Source organism: Dermochelys coriacea, chromosome 4 (assembly GCF_009764565.3).
Source record: "Dermochelys coriacea isolate rDerCor1 chromosome 4, rDerCor1.pri.v4, whole genome shotgun sequence".
Lineage (NCBI taxonomy): Eukaryota > Metazoa > Chordata > Testudines > Dermochelyidae > Dermochelys > Dermochelys coriacea.
This window is the reverse complement of record NC_050071.1, coordinates 25,729,749-25,748,890: the sequence shown is the minus strand read 5'-3', so window position 1 is coordinate 25,748,890 and position 19,142 is coordinate 25,729,749. Positions and strand designations below refer to the sequence as shown.

Below are 19,142 nucleotides of genomic sequence, written 5' to 3'. Positions count from 1 at the left end.
TCTTCTGATGAAATAAGCATTTGTTTCCCTTTTTGGTTTGTTTTAAAAGGAGGGGTGCTGTGCAGAATTGTAGCCCAGAGTAACCTGATGAGAACCTAGAGAACTTCTGAGCAGTTCAGTGTGTGAAGAGCAAGGGAATGTTTTTCAGAATCAAGGAGGGAAGCAAAGTTGTCTCAAGGGAGCTCACAAGAGAAGCTAGTATGTGTGTAAAAGAATGAAAGGAAATCCTTTATTAAAAGCATGTGGGGCGAGAAACAACTTTTAATAAGTTCAGTCTCCCCGCATACTAATATATCCACCTTGACAGGCTTGCTGAGCTCTTTCAGGAAGAGCTGCTTTAATTTACAGTATCCTCTCATCCTTTTCTTCCAATCCATTCCTGGGGGGAGGATTTCTATTTGTTATTTGATATAAAATTCATCCAGATCTACAATTCTGTTTGTTTAACCTGCTAATAAACAATGGGTGAGTTTTTCAAAGCACTCTGAGTTTGGACACATCTTCTTACTATTATTTGTATTACATTAATGCAAAAAGGTCCCAATTCAGAACATGGTTCCTCTGTGCTAGGCTCTGTACAAACACCTAGTGAGAAACAATCCCTGCCTCGAACAGCTTATGATCTCAATAGACAAAAGGCAAAAGGGGAAACAGAGACGTGAAGTGACTTGTCCAAGATCCCACAGCAGGCCAATGGCAGAGCTGGGGATAGGACCTAGGACTCTTAATTCCCAATTCTGTGCCTCATCTACTAGAGCACTATACCTCTCCATTAATTTTAATAGAAGATATTCTTTCTAAAGCCTTTGGACTGCATTGTAAATGTTAATTAATATTAAGCATAGAAGCATGCATATATGAAAGAAATCCCAAACACTGTTTCTATATATTTTTAATCATTGTAAATTCCGTATCTCTTCTCTTTTTTTCTCCTTTATTCTTCCCTCAGACCCCCTGCCTAATAATGATATTTAATAATAAAAGATCTTATTATGAAGAGAAAGACATGTAAACTGATAACAGATGTCTTGTTGATGCAGATCCAGGTAGAGAAACAGAAAAACTAGGGCCCTACCAAGTTCACAGTCCATTTTGATCAATTGCATGGTCATAGGATTTTAAAAATCACAAATGTCATGATTTCAGCTATTTTAATCTGAAATTTCATGGTGTTAAATTGTAGGGGTACTGACCCAAAAAGGAGTTGTGGGGGGAGGTCGCAGGGTTATTGTATGTGGGGGTTGCAGTTCTACTATCCTTACTTCTGTGCTGCTGCTAGCGGCGGTGCTGCCTTCAGAGATGGGCAGCTTGAGAGCAGCAGCTGTTGGCCAGGATCCCCAGCTCTGAAGGCAAAGCCGCTGCCAGCAGCAGAACAGAAGTAAGGGTGGCGTGGTATGGTATTGCCACCCTTACTTGTGTGCTGCTGCCTGCAGAGCTGGGCCCTCAGTCAGCAGCCACCACGCTCCAGCTGCCCAGCTCTGAAGGCAGCGCAGAAGAAAGGGTGGCAATACCACAATCCCCCTAACTCCCTTTTGGGTCAGGACTCCCAATTTGAGAATTGCTGGTCTCCCCCATGAAATCTGTATAGTATAGGGTAAAAGCACACAAAAGACCAGATTTCACAGGAGAAGACCAGATTTCATGGTCCATGACACTTTTTCATGGCTGTGAATTTGGTAGAGCCCTAATAATAACATAATGATAATACATAGTGCTTAGTTCAACCATAGATTTCAAAGCCCCTTACAGAGATGGGTAAGTATCACTATTCCCACTTCACTTGGCTTAGCAAGGCACAGAAAGGTTACATGACTTGCCATGGGTCAAACAGCAAATCAATGTCAGAGTCATTCCAGGCTCTTGATTCCCAGCCCCATGCTCAACCCAAAGGTTAAACCACAGCAGCAAGACCGAAGGGACATAACTCAGTGAACTCTTGTACTGGAGGAAGCAGTTTGTAGTTGAGTAATTTAAGAAATCTCAAATAAACATAATGTTGAGCCACTAATTCTGAAGTCATTGGAGCTCTTGGAGTAGGAAGTAAGAAAACTAGAATAAAAGAATTATTCTGAGTTTATAGAGCTGTTTAGTCGGGTGCATGTTGCCAAACAGCTGCCTGAATATCCTCCTCCTGTGTCAGGAAGAGCCTCTTCTCCAGCAGGACTAGCATCTCATTCTCCTCTTTCAAATCCCTCTTCAAATTTCATTTCTTTTGCCGAGCCATCTGCCACTCATCTCTGCTTGGACACTCCCCTTCACCACTTCAGCTCCTGACCACACTATAGTGGCAAAGCAAAGAAAACTCCAAGAATTGTCAGTTTAATATGAAAACTCAAATGATTGCAATCCTAGGCATGTGTGTCTGTGCTCTGCAAACCCAATTTAAAGTGTCTGGCCTTTTGGATTTTGAGACATGACCCCCAAAATATGTAATAAGAATTAGCCAAAAGGGCAAACCACTTACCTATTTATCTCCTAAATGTCAGAATTGCCTGGGCTAATTCACAGCAAATTTTAGCAAAAAATTATTCTTCCTTTACACCCACTTCCCCACACCCACATGTGATGTGTATACTTAAACGGAGAAAGGACCTTTCTAAGGATTTTAATGAAGGATCAGAAATCTAATTTATAATGAAAACACAGTTGCATCCTTAACTATGGAGTATCATAATCTTCCCTTCACCACCAAGGGGAGAGACACTCACAGTTAAAGCCAGAGTCAACAAATGAGTAAGCAGTAGGAGAGATTCATGAAACCTCAAACCCCATGCTGTTGGCTCACCCCAAAACTTATCAATAATTAGACCTTCAGAAGAAGATGAACTATCTCTAGGATGTCTCATGTCACATCTGACCTTTGACATCATTAGTGCAGACATAAAAGGCTTTCTATATAACAGCAAGTGTCTTAGTAATAGAAAGAGCCTGGACATATTTCTTATGGTTGGCTTTTAGGAACTCTAGAGACTTTTTTTCACCACAAAAAGAATACGATGCCCTTGTATAGATCATATCATCCGTTTATGTGCTATTGTTGCTGGGAAGCAGCAGGGAAGGGAAAAAGTTTATGAACTGCTATTGTAAGAGAAGCTGCAGATTATTCTTACTATAGGTATTATTTATTCCATAGGAAACCTATGTTAGGAGAGCATTAAGAGAGCACGCAAAGTCAGAATATATTATTTCTTTTAAGGATGCTCTCATACCCTTAACTCTGCCCTCTTGTGCATGTGCAGAGCCGGATGTTTATCTCCACTAATTTCTCTATGGTCATTCTAGTGTTACAGAGGAGATTGAGACAAGCCCTAAAGGGGGAAGCTGAGGAGTCTCTTAATGTGGGAGAATCTCTGTGCTGGTATACAACACTCCCTCCTGGTTTCTCCCCACCCTGACGAAGGGGAAATGATGGGTGTGTGCTGGACTGCAAAGGGGCATAGCTGGATTACGCTAACTCTAACTGGCATAATGGTCAGAGGGCCTAATAGAGCCATTGCAGCCAGATTGCCCCCCAGGATCAAGAGGACAAAAATCCACCTTTGTCCACCATCCCTCTGAAGTGTACTGAGCAGAGTCCTGGCACACCCAAGGAAGTGGCACAGTCTTTTATTACTTGGTCTCGTACCATTTTTCAAATACAGCTTAACATCATACCATTTTTTGAACAACCTTAGATGCAGGTATGCCGTGGCCCCTCTTCTTCCCCGCCTCAGTGCATGAGGGAAGGAGCACACTTTGCAGACAGTTGCAAGGTGCCACACTGGCTGTATGACTCTACAATGGCTGTACTGCATAAAGCCTCAAGGGGACCCTGCTAGGACAGTGCAGCTTTGCACTGCAGGATCCCTAGCTGCAGAAATGTAACACTGAGAGTTTATCACTCCTGTATTTTATTTCTTAATACAGGATATGTTTTAGTGTCAAACATTTATGAATGTGCAACCTTAACCAGTGCTTTCCAGCCAATTTATAGCAGGGACACCAATCCTTTTTCTAATGCATTCATTCAGTATCCTTTCTACTAAAGCAAACAGATAAAGGCCAAAAAGAGAAAGGGAGAAAACAAAGCAACAGTTTGTTTCTATGTAGGTATATCACAGCTCTCATCACGCCTTTGATTTCATCGAGAAAAGTTAAAGCTTGATATAGTAAGTAGTGTTTAAGTTTCTAAGAATTCTTTTTAATAGCTTATTTTAATTTGTATGTATAATTGCAGATTAATTACTGATTTTAGGAGAATATTTTACTTTTCTGCTTTATCATAATAGAAAATAAAATACAAAATCTGAAAAAGAAAAGAAAATACCCACATCTTCCTTTAGTAAGTTGCTTGCATGACCACGCAATTCAGAGTTCCCATTTAGAGGAAGAATGAGATCATGGGCCAATCCTCCATTGGTATAAGAGTCGCTGGCATTACGCCAGCAGAGAATTGTGTTGGCTGGGTATGCTTGCTGTTATACATGCAGCACTTAAAGGAAGGAAATTTCAAGTGTTAATGTTGCTGCATCAATATTAATTCAACCAATTTGCACATTTAATTTTATCCATTAATAACAAACAGTACTATATTACCATTTATATTTAACCAGGAAAGTAGACACGCATTCAGACCATACATGCATGCACATGTGCAGTGTGGCTGAGTTAACGCTGGCAGGGCACCTTCAGCTTTTGCAGGCTCCTAGTCTTTGAGCACTATTTTTGATCTGTCACCTCAAGTTTGCATTAACTAACAAACTCGCCGTGGTAAATGAAGGTTTAGATTGGAGTATGGGACAGAAACGGCATTAGTGGTATGGGTTCAGTTCTTCGGTAGTGGGATTGCAAATACTGCAAGGCTGTGTTTATAGTGTTTTGACAGCTCTTTCCATTGGAATTTTAAAAAAAAATGTTTATGGAAGCATTCCTATGGGTTAAAGATTTTACAAAATATAAATTGACGCTGATAATTTTGGTTGACAATGTCACTTTAAAGTAAGGAAGGAGGATACTGCTGTTGAGCTTGCTAAGCTTGGAAGTAGCAGAGTATCCTTAACTGAAGCATCTTTAAAATAAGGGTAAATATGTGTCACTCCAACAGCAACAACTCCACACACCAAAAACCCCAAGGGCCTGATTCAGATGCCACTGGAGTCAAACAAAAGACACTGATTCTGAATCTGAATTTCCTCAAACTTTTCAAAGGAATTTTCTGGGCTGAGACCAAGTGCAGAAAATTTCAGCTCCCTCAAAAATTGAGACACACTGGAAAAGGAGATTTGAATGAAAGCTGAAAGCAACCTTTATAGTGGGCAATAGCCTATTATACTATATACATTCCTATGAGAAACCACATAATACATGCTTTACTGAGTAGTATTCAAAGATTGGAACCAATTTTCATATGTGGGTCCCTTAAGAGAATATCAAATCCTGCCCTTAGACACTGAAATTGGAAGTTATGTACCTACATGCAGAGGTGAAAGTAAGCCGGTACTCCCTGGTACCGCATACCGGCAAGAGCCGGTGCACCATACTGGGGCAACCCGGCTTCCCCAGGGGGCAATTTAAAGGGCCTGGGGCTCCCAGCAGTGGCTGGAGCCCCAGGCCCTTTAAATTGCCTCCAGAGCCCTGCTGCTGGAGCCCTGGGGTAGCGGCTGCAGGGCTCCAGCAGCTATTTAAAGGGCCTGGGGCTCCCCTGCTTCTTCCACCCGGGCCCTTTAAATAGCCACTGGAGCCCCACCGCTTCCCCAGGACTCCGGCGGCTATTTAAAGGGCCAAGGCGGTAAAAGAGGGGAGTCCTGGGCCTTTTAAATAGCCCCCGGAGCCCTGGGCTGCTGCTGCTACCTCGGTGGGGGGGCACTTACTTTACAGGGTGGGCTGGGGCTGGCTCTGACCCCCTCAACCCCGCCCCTTCCGTCCTAGGCCCCGCCCCTTCCAGGAGCCAGAGCTGGTCCCAGAGTACTGGTAAGTCACTCGACTTGCTTTCACCCCGCCTACATGCCCATTTTGTATTACTTAAGTGCTGATTTGAGTGACCATATTTGGACTTTGCATGTTGTGTTTAAGTACCTTGGTTTGAAAATGTGTCCATCACACCTTCATGATTCAGAATGCATTGACCTATCAGTAAAGACATATTACTCTTCCATTTACAATTCTGCATTACTGTGTCAAAGCAGAGAAAGAAAGAGCAGGGATTAAATGCTCACGTTTCTCTTCTCCACCTTGATGAGATTAAAGGGCAGTAACTCTGGAGTCCAGAAAAGGAAATACTGTTACATCAACTTATAAATCCATCTGTTGAGTTCACTGCCACATGAGGGCATTGGAGACAGACAGTGTGGCTGGATTTTTAAAAGGACAGCGTAACTTTATGACCATTCGTTACATTTGAAGCCTTATGTGTAAGGTAAAGTACAGAGCATCTGCAGTTTAAAGATGGCTCATGACAGATTCAGATAGAGTGCATTAAAGTGAACAGATAGATGTTGGATACTTGATTTATTCAAGTTTGTGCTATACAAATTAAAAGTGCCGATCATAAGCCCTGGGTGACCACGAGAACTCTTAAAATACATCTCATAAAAAAAGGGACCCTAGCAATTACCTGCAGACAGAATTATCCTAGCAGCAGCATAAATATAACAAATATTTAATAAGACCCATTAACAAAATCACCAAAGAGTGCTCCCCCAACCACTCCCCAGCCTCACCCAACTCCCTGCGGGGAAGGGAGAAAAGATGCGCCTTGCAATATTCCCTGGAGGTTAAAAATTCTATTATGGACCAAAGAGTGAAGAATGTTCCAAAGGCGCTCCCAGCAGTATGTCTTGTTTTATACCATGGGGAGAGAGGCCATCTCCTAGATAGGTAATGTCTCAAGTAGTTTTCGGGTGACATAGATAAAAATCTACAGCTCAGAATCAATCCCTGAACCAATAGATAGCTAGTGTAGTTCATACAGCATACATTAGGGCAGGGGCCCTCTTTTTGTTTTGTGTTTGTATAGAGACTGACACAGTGGGGTCCTGACCCATGACTGGCTCCCAGGTGGTACTTCAATGCAAATAAATAATAATAATAATTAATTAATATTTAATAATAGAGCAGAAGTTAATATGCTTGCAAAGAGATATCTATTTAGCAAGTGGGCTGCTGAGTTTTGCACCAGCTGTAGTTTCCAAATGGTCTTAAACTATAGCTCCATGTAGACCGCAGTAGTCTAATCCTGAGGTTACAAAGGATGTAACATGATGTAGTAGTATATAAGTCCACTTCCCAGTAATGATTAGTGTAGACCAAAAATTCAGAGATGCTAGGTTGGCTACTATGGACATCTCTGGAAATTTTGAAAAAGGATGAGTGTCATAACTTTTTGCATTATTAGCTTTCAGACTGATGAATTTTTCCATTCCCCAAATAACCCATCTCAATTAAAAAAAAAAAAACCAAAGTATCTTTTGCATGGAGTGGACTTTTCTTCTCCTCTGCAGGTAAATTATTTTAGGGGACTTTTTGCCACATGAAGAGAAATCCTCTCTCTGCTTATTAATTCTACTACCTTCCCACGAAGTCAAGCTGCCAGGGTACCACACATCCAGAAATTTTGTCCACTTAGTTACACCTTGGTGTCATTTACCTATTACTTTGGCATGAATCTGCTTCCTGGAGGTCAGAGCAGGAGAAAGGGAGTCAGGATACTTGGGTTCTATTTCTGACTTTTGGAGCATATCTACATTACCAATTGCACTGATTTAATTAAATCAGTTTCTAAATCTATTTAGTTAAATCTATGCAACCCCTTACATAGGTTTCAGAATGACTGATATTGAAATTTAATTAAAAAGAAAAGGAGTACTTGTGGCACCTTAGAGACTAACAAATTTATTAGAGCATAAGCTTTCGTGAGCTACAGCTCACTTCATCGGATGCATTTGGTGGAAAAAACAGAGGAGAGATTTATATACACACACACAGAGAACATGAAACAATGGGTTTATCATACACACTGTAAGGAGAGTGATCACTTAAGATAAGCCATCACCAACAGCAGGGGGGGGAAGGAGGAAAACCTTTCATGGTGACAAGCAGGTAGGCTAATTCCAGCAGTTAACAAGAATATCAGAGGAACAGTGGGGGGTGGGGTGGGAGGGAGAAATACCATGGGGAAATAGTTTTACTTTGTGTAATGACTCATCCATTCCCAGTCTCTATTCAAGCCTAAGTTAATTGTATCCAGTTTGCAAATTAATTCCAATTCAGCAGTCTCTCGTTGGAGTCTGTTTTTGAAGCTTTTTTGTTGAAGTATAGCCACTCTTAGGTCTGTGATCGAGTGACCAGAGAGATTGAAGTGTTCTCCAACTGGTTTTTGAATGTTATAATTCTTGACGTCTGATTTGTGTCCATTCATTCTTTTACGTAGAGACTGTCCAGTTTGGCCAATGTACATGGCAGAGGCGCATTGCTGGCACAAAGAGTACCCAGAAGTCACCTACTACAGGACAGGCCCAACAAAGAAAACAACAGAACGCCACTAGCCATCACCTTCAGCCCCCAACTAAAACCCCTCCAACGCATCATCAAGGATCTACAACCTATCCTGAAGGACGAGCCATCGCTCTCTCAGATCTTGGGAGACAGACCAGTCCTTGCTTACAGACAGCCCCCCAATCTGAAGCAAATACTCACCAGCAACCACACACCACACAACAGAACCACTAACCCAGGAACCTATCCTTGCAACAAAGCCCGTTGCCAACTCTGTCCACATATCTATTCAGGGGATACCATCATAGGGCCTAATCACATCAGCCACACTATCAGAGGCTCGTTCACCTGCGCATCTACCAATGTGATATATGCCATCATGTGCCAGCAATGCCCCTCTGCCATGTACATTGGCCAAACTGGACAGTCTCTACGTAAAAGAATGAATGGACACAAATCAGACGTCAAGAATTATAACATTCAAAAACCAGTTGGAGAACACTTCAATCTCTCTGGTCACTCGATCACAGACCTAAGAGTGGCTATACTTCAACAAAAAAGCTTCAAAAACAGACTCCAAGGAGAGACTGCTGAATTGGAATTAATTTGCAAACTGGATACAATTAACTTAGGCTTGAATAGAGACTGGGAATGGATGAGTCATTACACAAAGTAAAACTATTTCCCCATGGTATTTCTCCCTCCCACCCCACCCCCCACTGTTCCTCTGATATTCTTGTTAACTGCTGGAATTAGCCTACCTGCTTGTCACCATGAAAGGTTTTCCTCCTTCCCCCCCCTGCTGTTGGTGATGGCTTATCTTAAGTGATCACTCTCCTTACAGTGTGTATGATAAACCCATTGTTTCATGTTCTCTGTGTGTGTGTATATAAATCTCTCCTCTGTTTTTTTCCACCAAATGCATCCGATGAAGTGAGCTGTAGCTCACGAAAGCTTATGCTCTAATAAATTTGTTAGTCTCTAAGGTGCCACAAGTACTCCTTTTCTTTTTGCGAATACAGACTAACACGGCTGCTACTCTGAAACCTGTGAAATTTAATTAGTCTCAGTGGATATAAGGCAGTCAAAGGTCTTTCTATGTACAAAAGTTAACTAGACCAGTACAACCCCCTAGTGGATTATATCAGTATAAAGGATGTTTATATCAGTATTGCTATTCCTGTAGGGGAAAGGAAATAAGTTATTATGGTATAAGGCACCTTTATAACTGTTTCAGGTTTAAAACAAAACAAAACAAACAAAAAACCTCACCCCTCATCACTTCCACTGAAATAGATATACTGGTACAAAAACTGTGTATAGAGCAGGCTGTAAACTCAAGGGAGTTGCACCAATTTAATTAAATCAATTTAGAAATGAATTTAGTCGCATCAGTGCAATTTCAGTGTGTAGACATGGCCTCTGACTGACTCGCCGTGTGTGACTTTGGGCTAGTCAATTAACCTCTCTGTGTTACTATTTTCTGTATGTAAAATGGGAATAATAAATACCTCACTTTGCAAAGCATCTGAGATCTTCAGATGGAAGGGCCTATGTAAGTGTAAAGTACAATTATTCGTATTTTTATTCTTCCAGCAGTAACACACACACAAGAAATAAACAACAAAGCACCAAAAGAACCTTTGGAAATGTTACATTTTATAACAAGCCATGTGAAGAGGCTTAAGTTACTTTCCTCAAAGCAAGTTACTGACTGTGAAACCAGCTGTTCAATGCATGAGTCAGCAGCACCAGCAGGAGAGTCAAAGCCTGTTAACAGCACCTTTCTTAGTTCGCCTCATTTACAATTTTCATAATACCAGTAGAAGTCCCTTAGGTACTTGGCAAACAGCACTACTGATACAACCGGTGGGGGGCGGGGGGGAATAGCATTTTGCATGGCACTCTCTCTGAAGATGGGAGGGAAACCATTTTTCATTATCACAGGTACTAATCTCAGCGGGTTTGCCTCATTATCTGAAGAGAATGTCCTTGCTCGTTGTTTGAGAGTGGGATCAGATGGGCCAGCATGAAAACCAACAGTCTAAAGAGATACCCATGTTGTCATTCTGGGAGGGTGGCAATAATCTGATATCCCCCACTGCCACCGTCATCAGAGTATGCCCTCGAGCCTTCTGCTTGTCTCTGCCATTTGAATTCTCTCCCTCTGTTAAAAGTGAAGGGAAAAGCTCTTTTTTTTTAAAGCTGTTTAAAAGTGCAGTTTTACTTTGAATTGTGACTCTGTAAAAATGGCACAGGAGGGCTCCATGCTTATTATCTCTCAACGATTTCCAAACCAGTTATGCTCAATTCTTCTGCAAAATTCAACCTGGACTCTGGTCAAGCCTGGAATAAATGTCATAAACAAGAATGAAAATTCTGCAGGCCTAAATTATGCCTTCACTGGTACCTGTGCAAGCCACTGTGGGTTTGCACAGATGCGGCTGATTGGAATTTAGTAACCAGTTCAGTTGCTGATGCACAGGAGGGAATAGAATCTAGCTGCTTTGTCTTCGATGTATTGGCTTTGAACGGCTAGCAGGCCTAGCAAGCAGTAAAGGTTTATTTTTTCCATTTAAGTAAATAGATAGGACTTTCAATACTCACATAAAGCCGATCTTCTGGATAAGAGGATGCCAATATGATGTAGCTGCCTTTTCATAAAAGTTGTACAGTTTTAAATTAATCGGTGGCAGAGTGTATATAGAGTTAGCAGTTGCAAATAAATATTTTTAACAAATAGAAATCTATGGTGTAGTCACATCAGGATAAATTTGACCCAGAATATTTAAAATCATCTCTGTGTTTACTTACCCACAAAGACCTGAATTCAGGTTGCTGTGTTTCCCCAACCTCAGATGATTCTATCAGTAATGCCTAGAACAGTGCAAGTTCTGCGGCTATTTGGTCTCTTTTGAGGGGTAGTTATTATATCTCATCAACCATAGCAAGGGTAACATAGGAACCTGAACTCAAAACTTGCCCGGTTAAAACAAAACGAAAACCAGCTTCTCAGTTCCCCTTTAATGCAGCATCATTTTTTTGACTTTCAGGGAATTTTCTTGTTATAGCTCCATCTATTGGCTGGATTCCAGAAGGCATCTTTGTCTGCAGCAGGGAGGACATCTAAGACCAAATTCTTCTCTCACTGAGTTTAATAAATCCCGCGCAATTCCACTGATGTAACACCAGTGTCACTGAGAGCAAATTCAGTTCTGTATCACCTCCCCACAATAGACCAAAATGTCTTCAGATTTCCACCAAATCCCTGAAATTTGCATATTGCATGGTGACGCTGGTGCAGCTTCAAACACGAGCATGAACTGATGGTTTCCCAACCATGGACTGACTAACTGTGCTCTCACTGCCCCAGACTTTCAGCAGTTGCTTTCCTGACTTCTCTCCTTAAGAAGAGCTCTTTGGAAGCTCAAAAGCTTGTCTCTCCCACCAACAGAAGTTGGTTCAATACAAGATATTAACTCACCCACCTTGTCTCTCTTATCTCCTTGCATCCTTTTCATGTCCTAAACTCCAGTGTTCTGAGTTCACTAGTACGGGAGAGAAACAATTCTTACTAAAGATCAAGTATGCATGTTAAAAATGCAAACAGGCAAACCTGCCTCAAGGAATCATACAAATGAGTGAGGAATATAATATTTATAAAAGTAAGCACAAGCCTGGAATCATTGCTGGGAAGTAAAACATAATGCTGTCCCATGGTGCTGCAGCAAAGCGCCTCTGTCATAAAGAATACCTCAGCTTGCCTCTAGTATTTCAGTTAACGACATTGTTATGTGACAGGTAGTTAGCTGTCGTAAACACTTGGTATTTTTATAGTATAGCTTTAAAAGTGCCACAGCCTGAGCACAGGAAAGGGAGTCAGGCCCTCTGGAGTTCTAATTTCAGCTCAGACAATGATTCCCTCTGTTGCCTGGGGCATGTCATTTACCTCTCCAGACATCATTGACTTCCATGGGATCAGTCTTGGACCCTCTGACGCATTTTCTGCAATGGTAAAAAGGGAATAAAATAAATGCCTACTTCATAGGGTTATGATGCAAACCAGCTAGAGCAACTGGAAGAGAAAAAGTGCTACTATATTATTGTAGGAGCTGGAAAAGGAATAAAAGAAAGAAAGAGATACTGTTACTGTTGATCTGTTTTGGAATAAAACTGAATTATGTTACGATTTTATCAATATTACACTATGCCTTCAAAGATTTAAAATAAATAACTTTCTGACCCCAGGTCCTCTATTGATTTTATAATGATTTCAAATTGAACGCATTCAGTTTTCAGTTCAATTTGCTTGCACCCTGTGGAATTCCTATTGGATTCCTATTAGAGACAGGATAAAATAATTCCAAGGAAATCCAGAAAGAGGGTTTTTGTATGGGCTTTGCTCAGCAAATGGGTATTTAACCTCTGACCAATGATGACAAGTCTCCTTTAGCTCTATTAGACCAACAGCAAGCCACTATAATTAAATAAAAAAAACTGTTTAGAGCCCTACTGAAAATGTCCTGGGAATTAAACCATATGGCAGGGGTAGGGAAAAAAGACTTTCCATATGCTAATGATGCTTGATGTCTGAAATAAATTAGATCCATTAGAGTTTATGCTCAATAAAAGAAAGACTTTAAGCACTCCAAAGTTAGTGACTCGAGACCGATTTTGGCTCTGAAATTCAATCTGCCTACTTATTAATTCTTAGTGAGGCTCTGGAGCAGACAGGAGATGCAAAATCATAATTCTGTGCTGAATCAGAATTGTAAAGTACCATGGGTTTCTTTTCCTTCTTTTTTTTTTTTAATTAAACTATTTTTCATGCTTTCCTTTTTTTGGTTCCCCTCATTAATTTGATTTTGTTCCCATTTTTGTTTAATTTCTTTCTTTTTAAGGTTTCATTTATCCTATTTCAACTGAACAGAGAACCCAGAATGAATATGGATTTTCTTGTAAGTTTAATGTTTGATTTTATGTTTCTGGTTACTGATGCGATGCTGTTACTTGGTTCAAGATTTACTTGTAGCCCCGCTACATGTGCATTGGGAAAGAGGGGCCTAATGTACAGCATGAGTTGCATCCTGCTTGCTTGGGAGGGAAGGAGTAGCAGTGTTATAATTGTCAATAGACTCATGTGAGAGAAATAAAGTCGGTGAGTTCATATCTTTTATTGGACCAACTTCTGTGGGTGGAAGAGACAAGCTTTCTAACTACACAGAACTCTTCTTCAGGCTTCAAGTCTATTTAGCTTGAAAGTTTGTCTCTTCCACCAACAGACAATGGTTCAATAGAAGATATTACCTCACCCACCTTGTCTCTCTCATATCCTAGGACTGACACGACTACAACAACATTGCAATCAGCTCATGTGGCATGATGACTGTCAACATTAATAGATGGATAAAGGAAAGGGGATTAGCTGGTGCTTGAAAGCCAGAAATCAAAAGGAGAAACCTATTCATATCTAAGGAGGAGTAGGAAACTGTCAAATATGAAATTATTATAAATGTTTGGTTAAAAAAAGAGAGAGAATATGGAGGAGATATAGCATCTTCAGGCTGAACTCAGAGTTCTGCTTCCTGAGAAGCTGTTGATGGACAAAAGTGGTTTGCATTTTGAACAATGGAGATTTTAAGAATACATAATAGCTAAGAGCAGATAGTTTAACGAGTCCCTTTCAACATCTGCCATATCTCACCTGCAAGGGAGACTGGCTTACACCTTGGGAAAGCAGAGAACAAAAAAATTCTTTCACATGCTCTAAATTAAACCAAAATGGTGCATGAGAAAGATTTGATCTGTTTGCAGTTTCTTCGCTCTGTATGCTTCCTCTAATAGTGGAATATTTTGCTACACACACAACACATCAATTTTTGATCATGTATTCAGGCCTTTTGGAAACATATCTGGTAGAAAGTGGTGCTAGGTATTACCCTGGGATTAGCTCAGAAGTTATGGTAGAAACAGATAGCAAAAATCTCATGGGCAGGCCTTGTTCCCAAAGGAGAGCTACAGTGATTTTGACTGCCTTTTGTAAATTACGGTATTCCTTGTTGAATTTTGCTTTCAGTAAATGGTGCTTGCTTCAGCATTTGTCCAAGCATTTGTCTCATTCCACTAATGAGATCTCAGCATTTGTTTTGCTCTGTTTTTGCAGGATTTTTGTCTCAAATGGGGTGTAGGGGGAGGTAGGACATGCTCTGGAAAGAAACTAATGACTTGGAATATTACATTTAGAAAAATATTCTAACTCAGTACTCACACATTATCAGGACATGTCAGGCGTGTCCACAAAAAGTGGTCTTTTATTTTTAAAGTAAGACATGAAGTAAAAAATCTTTTTGTTATCCAATGTACCACTAAATTAACATTGAATTTTTTGCCAGGAATTGCTATGGTGTTATAGCCCGTTTAGCTAAATTTGCTTTATAAGTCTCGTTATAAATGGTTTGTTATGCTGCCTAGTTACTAGATCGATAGCTATATAAAGCAAGAGAAAATATCTAAGAAAAATCTAGGATAATTTTTCCACTGAAAGGGAACAGCCCTGTTATACAGCTTTGGAGATGGATTTTCAGTTAACCTATAAAAAAAGTAACAAATGTCTGAAGGAAATGACAGTAATATGGATGTATATTCTTGGAAATTCCTATGACCAGATACCACTGAACAATGTTTCATCCTTTTGTCCCTCCAGCTGCTCCTGACTCAGATGACGTAGCTCTCTATGTTGGCATTGTGATAGCTGTAATCGTGTGCCTAGCTATTTCAGTGATTGTGGCACTGTTTGTGTACCGGAAGAACCACCGTGACTTTGAGTCAGATATTATAGACTCCTCAGCACTAAATGGCGGATTCCAGCCCGTTAACATCAAGGCTGCAAGACAAGGTTAGTTGTCATTTCATTTCATGTAGATCAATTCAGGCAGATGCAGTAAGGAAATGGTCTTCAGGGTTGTATGAATTATATTTGCTAGATGCTAGTTGTCCCTTCATAGAAAAAAGAAAGGTTATGCTCATTTATTTCTTATATTCAAGTGCTAAAAACTTGCGCTGGGATTTTTCAGACCTACTCTAGAGCATGAAACAGAGGAATATAAACTTCAGGAGAAAAGAGTGAGAGAGAGACACAGAGACATGTAGAAATAAAGGTTTGTATATAAGTCAGTGGCAAATACATCATTGGCTACAACAGAAACAGGATTCATTCTACCATGTCTTAGAATAATACTCTAATAAAATAATTCCATCACATTATATTTCCCATTTTACTGTCTGATAATCATATTTACTGTGACCTCTCTGTCTGCATGGAGAGAGAGGTGTGGGAGGTATTTACTACTCAGATATGAAACATTGCTCTTGGTAAACAAGGCGCAAGATTCAGTGGGTGGAAAACATAATATAATGGTCAAAATTTCTGTCACCAGTTAATAATAGCATAATTATTTGCAGACATCATTGGACAGAAAATGAACACACAAAGCCAAGACTGGCTCTTGGAAGCTACACATTTGGGCTGAAACTTCTGGCTTTTGATGTCATTCTTTGTGTATTAAAGTTACATCAAGAAAAAAGTGAAACCGGCTAGGAGAGTAGTAGGAGCAGCACTTGCTTTGCCAAGGATTTGTTTAAAGCTAAGCTGCAGAAGGCACTGTACAACATACCATTGGTGACAGTCCTGCACTGGCTGTGGGTGACGAGGAAATCCCCCCATCGGTCTTTTCTATCTCTTCTTTCTATCATTCTGTCTTTGGACTGGTTGAATAAATAGGTTAATGATTCTCATACTTAGCATTTATGGGAGGAACATTAATTAATACAACTGGTTTTGTAATAGTGAATCTTTTGTACTGAGGCCTGGCATGTCATATTTGAAGTCAGAGTGCAGACTGGAAAAGAATACATGTTAAAAATCCTTGGAGTAGGGTTGCACTTCAGTTTTGTGCAGCAATTAGATTCTATAGCAATAGGGCCTATGTAAACCCCTGGAGATGTGTGGATTGATACAAAAGGAGAAGAGTATTAGTCCGTTAGGGCTTTTCTCATCATTCCCTTCATTATGAAGACACAAATAGAATGGAACCACTAAATCTTCACCCGGAAGGAAGTCCTCAGTGATGGGGATACAGCCATGGGTAACACTGTGTTGTTTTTTCTCATTTCCAACACAGATCTCCTGGCAGTGCCACCAGACCTCACATCTGCTGCAGCCATGTACAGAGGTCCTGTCTACGCCTTGCATGATGTCTCTGATAAAATCCCAATGACCAACTCTCCAATCCTTGATCCACTGCCCAACCTGAAGATCAAGGTCTATAGTACCTCGAGTGCAGTCACTCCACAGGATGACCTGTCTGACTTCTCATCCAAGTTATCCCCACAGATAACTCAGTCTCTGCTGGAAAACGAGACCCTGAACATGAAGAACCAGAGTCTTGCTCGGCAAACAGACCCATCATGCACTGCTTTTGGCACCTTCAACTCCCTTGGGGGTCACCTGATTATTCCCAATTCAGGTAAGTACTGCACTTATCAGCTTCAGAAGTATCTAGTGAGATTTCAAAAGTGGTGGTGGTTTGGTGGTTTTAAGCAATGCCTTCGATCTGTTCTTTTAGGCAGAAAAAACAAGGTCGCTGCTTGGAATTTGCCTTTTCTATGTTTAGCTCAAACAGCATTTTTTTTCCATTCAGGTTTACTCAGCTATTTCACATATCCTTTCCCAAAAGTCCTGGCCTTCTTTAACAACAGATCAGAAGACTGTGATCACTTCCTTCAGAAATATTAGACTCAGAACTTCCCTGTGTGAAGTGGGATTCAGCATCCTTGATCTTTTCCTTTCATATAGATTCGCCCCAAAATCCAAACAATCCAACTTCAAGCCAGAAAGACTCACTTTTGTTATCGTACATAAAAAGGACAAATTAATTAGAAAACAAATCAGTTGTTCCAGTTCCAGTGTTCTGCAGACTGTGCAATGCTGAAGCAAGACAGCAGAATACTAATTTTCTCCAGGTGATTGAATAATTTGCCTAACACAGATTACATGGCAAAGGAAACCAGGACATTATGTGTGTCTTTTTCATATTTCTTTATTAGAAGCTTTTCAGGAACTGCACAAGTTAGTAAAGGTGAAAAAAACTAGGTTCTGTTTACAGCTTGGAAAATGGCTACACTGTTATTTAGCTGGATAGTAGGACTCCAGTTAACCAAAATTTTCAGTTCATCCAGCTTCAGTGTGATGGGCTATTAAGAGAAGTGGGCTGGGGTGGATATTCAAATCTGGTAGAATACCAAATCTTCACCACATTCAGGGCCAGCTTCTTAAGTGCTCAGCACCTGCAACCAGGACCAGATTTAAAATAAACAAACAAAAAACACAACTGCATTCCTATTTAGACACCAAATGAAATGGTTAGATTTCCAAAACCCCTTAGCTTCTGGTGATCCCTATTCTTCTTACTGGATGCTGAATGCTTCTGAAAATCTAATCTGTTTCATTTAGGGGCCTAAATGGGTGCTGAGCTGTTCTGGAGAAAAACAAAATCTGGCCTGATTGTGGTGTGCTGAGCTCTGCTCAAAATCTAGTCTATAGTGCTGTAGACCTGAAGTTCAGGCTCTTCTAGTTTAGAGGTCCAGTTCATTCTCAGGTTACTTTACACTGTGCTTTCCACATGTGCTCCAAAGTCTGTTAGACATATATAATTTAATTCACATATTAACTTCAGTTTGTAGGTGAAGTAGTACATATCTATTGCTAGGGGCACTTTAAAAATAATTAAAACAAACAGGAACAAATATATCCATCATTTCTAACCCAATACGGTGGGCTTCCAGTAATATTTACCTACCAATTAAGAGTCAAAAGTCCCTATAATCCCTCCCTGCACATCTGAGGAAATACACGGGTGAGGCAGCATGCCCAGAAGCTTAATGTACCTGGGCTGTGATAGACCTACAGGGAAACAAGTTCCAAAGTCAAAAGACATTCATGAAAAACAGCCTGCCAGCTGTACCTTCCCTTTTAAAACAGTGGGGAGGGACTCCAGCTCAAGCACATCCACTGGTCACAAAAGTGGATGTACTGCATGGAGAGAGAGGTGGTCTCATGTAGCCAGGCCCAAACTATTCATATATTGATTAGGACTGTCCAGTAAATCATTTTGTAAGGCCATTTCCCCCCCACACACACACACACACCCTTGTGAATATTCTGTTCATAGGTTTGCTTTAGCTGTCCAGTTATAATTTTATGCAGGAGAAACTAAAATCCCTACCATAGATTACTGATCGCTCCAGTTCAGCAATGGCAGCTGGTCCAGAATTTCCTGGCTCTGTGAACTACTGAGTACTTGTGCCTCGTGGTAAAAAGAACTGTCCATTTTCTGGGGAGCCAATCACTACATTTGTGAAACTGCCATCATGAAGGCACAATGCACTGCAATCAAATGCATCACTAATTGCCACTAACTTGTGTTCAGTGCAGGGCAGACTTGACTGGCCAAGATTGGGTATTGGAATTCTGGACCACTCTTTATGAATGGGCATATAAGGGATGTCAAGTGTCCCCATTTTGTCCTAACTATTGGGTAGTTAGAAGTTAAGTACATCTAAACACTGGATGCTGACCACATGACCAGCTCCTCCCAGAAAGAAATGGCTCT

General features: G+C 40.7%; 1 protein-coding gene across 1 annotated transcript in view; it reads left to right on the top strand.

Annotated features, from left to right (window-relative positions):
• Positions 1 to 19,142, top strand: part of UNC5C (unc-5 netrin receptor C) — a 347,179-nt gene that overhangs the window by 283,153 nt on the left and 44,884 nt on the right. Inside the window, 2 exon segments of the mRNA XM_038400403.2 lie at positions 15,176 to 15,367; positions 16,653 to 16,997. Of these exon segments, the coding sequence (XP_038256331.1) occupies positions 15,176 to 15,367; positions 16,653 to 16,997 (537 nt within the window).